Genomic DNA, 3,129 nt, shown 5'->3' on the forward strand with positions numbered 1-3,129 from the left:
TAATTTAAAATAATTTTTCAAATGGAATTGAATGGTTTCTATTAAAGGATCTGATGGTAGATGGAGACTTCAAATTGGGACGGATGTAGTCAAGCGGAGTTAACCTTTTCACTGATTTTTTGCCACAATGATATTTTATGATATTTACTGAAAGTGAAATGACTTTGTGCTTTTATATCATAAGTTGAGTGACCTTTATGTAATTAACTCTCAAATGAATTACTACAAAACAATGCAAAGTCGGAAAAGAAGATTACCAACATAAATATTAACCAAAGAAACAACCATAGTGCTTTTTATTTCCCACACTACTCGAACCCTTCATAAACTTAACAAACACGTTGATTCAACCCTCGAATCAATAAAAACAAATCAAAAACAAAAATCAGGTGTTCAGGTCACTCGTCCCCTCGAACCAAAACATGGACTTATCCTTAACTCACGATCATGAAAAACATGGCAATTGCAACAATCATTCAAATAACAAAATTAGTAAGAAGGTGAAGGAGCTGGAGATGCCAATTGTGGCAAAACATTGATCGCAAGTTTCATTCCATTTTCACAATGTTTGCCTACTCCACATAGGAACCATCTTTTTCCTGGTGTTGTAAGAGTAATCACATCATTTCCAGAAATCAGAGGTGAAACAAAATATCTTGCTATGCAGCTTTGGAAGGCTTCCTCATCTGCACTATACACATTGTGAGCTCCTTGCTTGTACTTGAAGACTGCAACAAAAAATTTGGTTCAATAAGCAATTCTAAAATAGAATTGTTTTCTTGCCCACACCTTTAATTTCTAGTCATTTGGGACATAATTACGGGTTTATGTTACGTACATTGACAATGTAGAGCAGTTTAATTTTACAGGTTATAGTAGGTTATCTCTTATAACTCTATATGTTTATCAAGTCACCTCTTGTTATAGGTTAACTTAACCCAATAATTAACTAATAGTAATGATATTGTCAGTGCACATACGTTAAAATCTGCAATTATTATCTACGGTTAATGGAAAATAATATGGGTTCCAAGGTAATATTGGGAAAATAAAAAGTTATTCCATTGTAAACCAAAAGAACTAAGTATTGTTTTTTAAATTGGTGCCACACGGTGACGTGGATATCATATAAAGTGAGTTGATGAAATGGTAACTTGTAAATTCGGGACTAGATGTAGGCATGTAGTAGCATATTATGACTTTTTTATTTTTGGTGGTTATTTGAGTGATTTTTTGGCTACAAAAATTATAATTTTATGACTTTATCCAATAATCATTTTTGAAATTTATCCGTAAAAAACTTACTGAGCCTATCTCCAACGTGGAACTCTTTGGTGGCAGCCCAAATTTTGTAGTCAAAGTTGAGTTTCCAACCTTGTTCATCACCAACCCAATGGTCAGTTGCCATAACTGGAGCAGTAACCATCACAACAACAACTAGTGCAATCAAGAAAGCTGTCGAGGCCATTGATAATATGTAGTAGCTAATGTTGTTCGAATATTTGTGAAAGCTATAGATGATTTGAATGTGTTATTGATCTAGGGACGTATTTATTGGTTGTTAATTGCAAAACTTTGGAAGCCCAGCCGGCTATTAGCGGCATTTTATATATACATAAATCTTGTCAGTTTTGCTAATATCTCATTTTGCCTTAATAACACCGTCCAAACAACATACTAATACAATATGGAATTATAGAAACGTTTACAGTGACTCGATCAAGATTTTGGGTTCACTCTACCTTGTGGTTTGGTTCTACTTATACTCCTATTATATTATGATAAAAAAATTTCCTCACTTGATATTTACGCTAATTTAATGAACATATTGACACATATTTCTTTATGTTCTTCTCGATTGCCATATATTCCTCGTGCACATTGGGTTTTCACCGTGCTAATTTGATAAATTATTCTCCCTCCGTCCCAAATTAGTTGTTGTGTTTGGCTTCTCAAATGTCCAACAATGTGAACTTTGACTAACATTTTAAAGTATATTTTTCATCAAATTGATATGAAATAGTTGCAACTTGTAATACTTTTTCTAGTTTTAAATATATAAATTTTATTTATAAAATTATTGAGTTGATCTAAATTCGAAGATTATTAATCAAATTAACTCCTAAGAAGCAAAACTTTGGAGCCAGTCCGTATGTCAAAACATAAATTGATTCCGTGGACATAGAGTGCAACCGTCCAAGAAGTTGTTCTTTCTTGGGCTGCAAAAAGAATTGATCTATTTAGGTCTCATTTATTTGCACGTTATGACAATCTGAATTATGTAGATCTCAGTCTTCTAAGCGCAATTATTTCTTTTATAATCACTTAGGCCTCATTTGTTTGCATTTAATGGAGATCTGAATCTTAATCATTCAGATCTCAGTCATTAAGTGTGTTTTTTAGATCTAAATCTTAATCATTAAGTGCATTTGTTTATTCCCTTTTAAAAGCTTTTAATGGGTCTGAATATGTCTGAATGAATCAGATCTATAACAAAGTCTTAACACAATTCAGACTCTTAAATTATATCCTCAATTTCTGCCAAATTTCACGCCTCCTCATCTGCTTCCGTGCTAAAAAATTTCAAGCGAGTATTTACCTATGGGCAACCAAATCTTTTTCTTCTTGAACTGTTGTATGATTCTAAAATTTACAATCAATCAAACTGTTTTGGTTGATATTATTTGACCGTCATAATGGGACTGCAATAAAATAATTCGTTCCACATGGTGGCAATATTATCAAGCAATAGTAGTACGTGGAATTACATTCCTAGATAAGATCTTCATTCAACTGCTTTCGTCATCCATTTTGCTTGTTAAAAGTTGTTTCTTTGTTTCTTTTTGGCCGAGGTATATAAGATAAAATGCCTGTATTCCTTTTCAGTAATCACGTACATACACAATTTCAATATTATTAAGTAATATTGTACTCCCAAGATTAAGTTATGATAATCGTTTTGCCAGTTTGGTTATTCGACGAATTTGTTAAAATTTGATATTTCGTGCAAAAGTGCCGTTGAAATATTAAATATTTATTTATATTTTTCGTAATATTATTTTCTATCAAAAAATAATTTTATTTTTCTGAAATGAGATTTTGTATAATATTTTATTGATATGTTTAATT

General features: G+C 31.7%; 1 protein-coding gene across 1 annotated transcript; it reads right to left on the reverse strand.

Moving 5' to 3' along the window:
* Nucleotides 1-489: 489 nt before the first annotated feature.
* Nucleotides 490-1,468, reverse strand: LOC132637104 (blue copper protein-like). The gene is made up of 2 exons (XM_060354250.1): nucleotides 1,306-1,468; nucleotides 490-728 (listed from the first exon to the last, which is right to left on the reverse strand). The coding sequence occupies exons 1-2, from the start codon at nucleotides 1,466-1,468 to the stop codon at nucleotides 490-492; spliced, it is 402 nt and encodes a 133-aa protein (XP_060210233.1).
* Between the last annotated feature and the right edge of the window lie 1,661 nt (nucleotides 1,469-3,129).

This window comes from Lycium barbarum, chromosome 4 (genome assembly GCF_019175385.1).
Source record: "Lycium barbarum isolate Lr01 chromosome 4, ASM1917538v2, whole genome shotgun sequence".
NCBI classification, from domain to species: domain Eukaryota; kingdom Viridiplantae; phylum Streptophyta; class Magnoliopsida; order Solanales; family Solanaceae; genus Lycium; species Lycium barbarum.

What these genes read in the sequence shown, in the direction of transcription:
- LOC132637104 (XM_060354250.1), bottom strand. Translation starts at nt 1,468, where the DNA reads ATGGCCTCGACAGCTTTCTTGATTGCACTAGTTGTTGTTGTGATGGTT. An exon ending in CCACGTTGGAGATAGGCTCA is followed by an intron (nt 729 to 1,305) that starts GTAAGTTTTTTA and finishes TTTTTGTTGCAG; the next exon opens with TCTTCAAGTACAAGCAAGGA.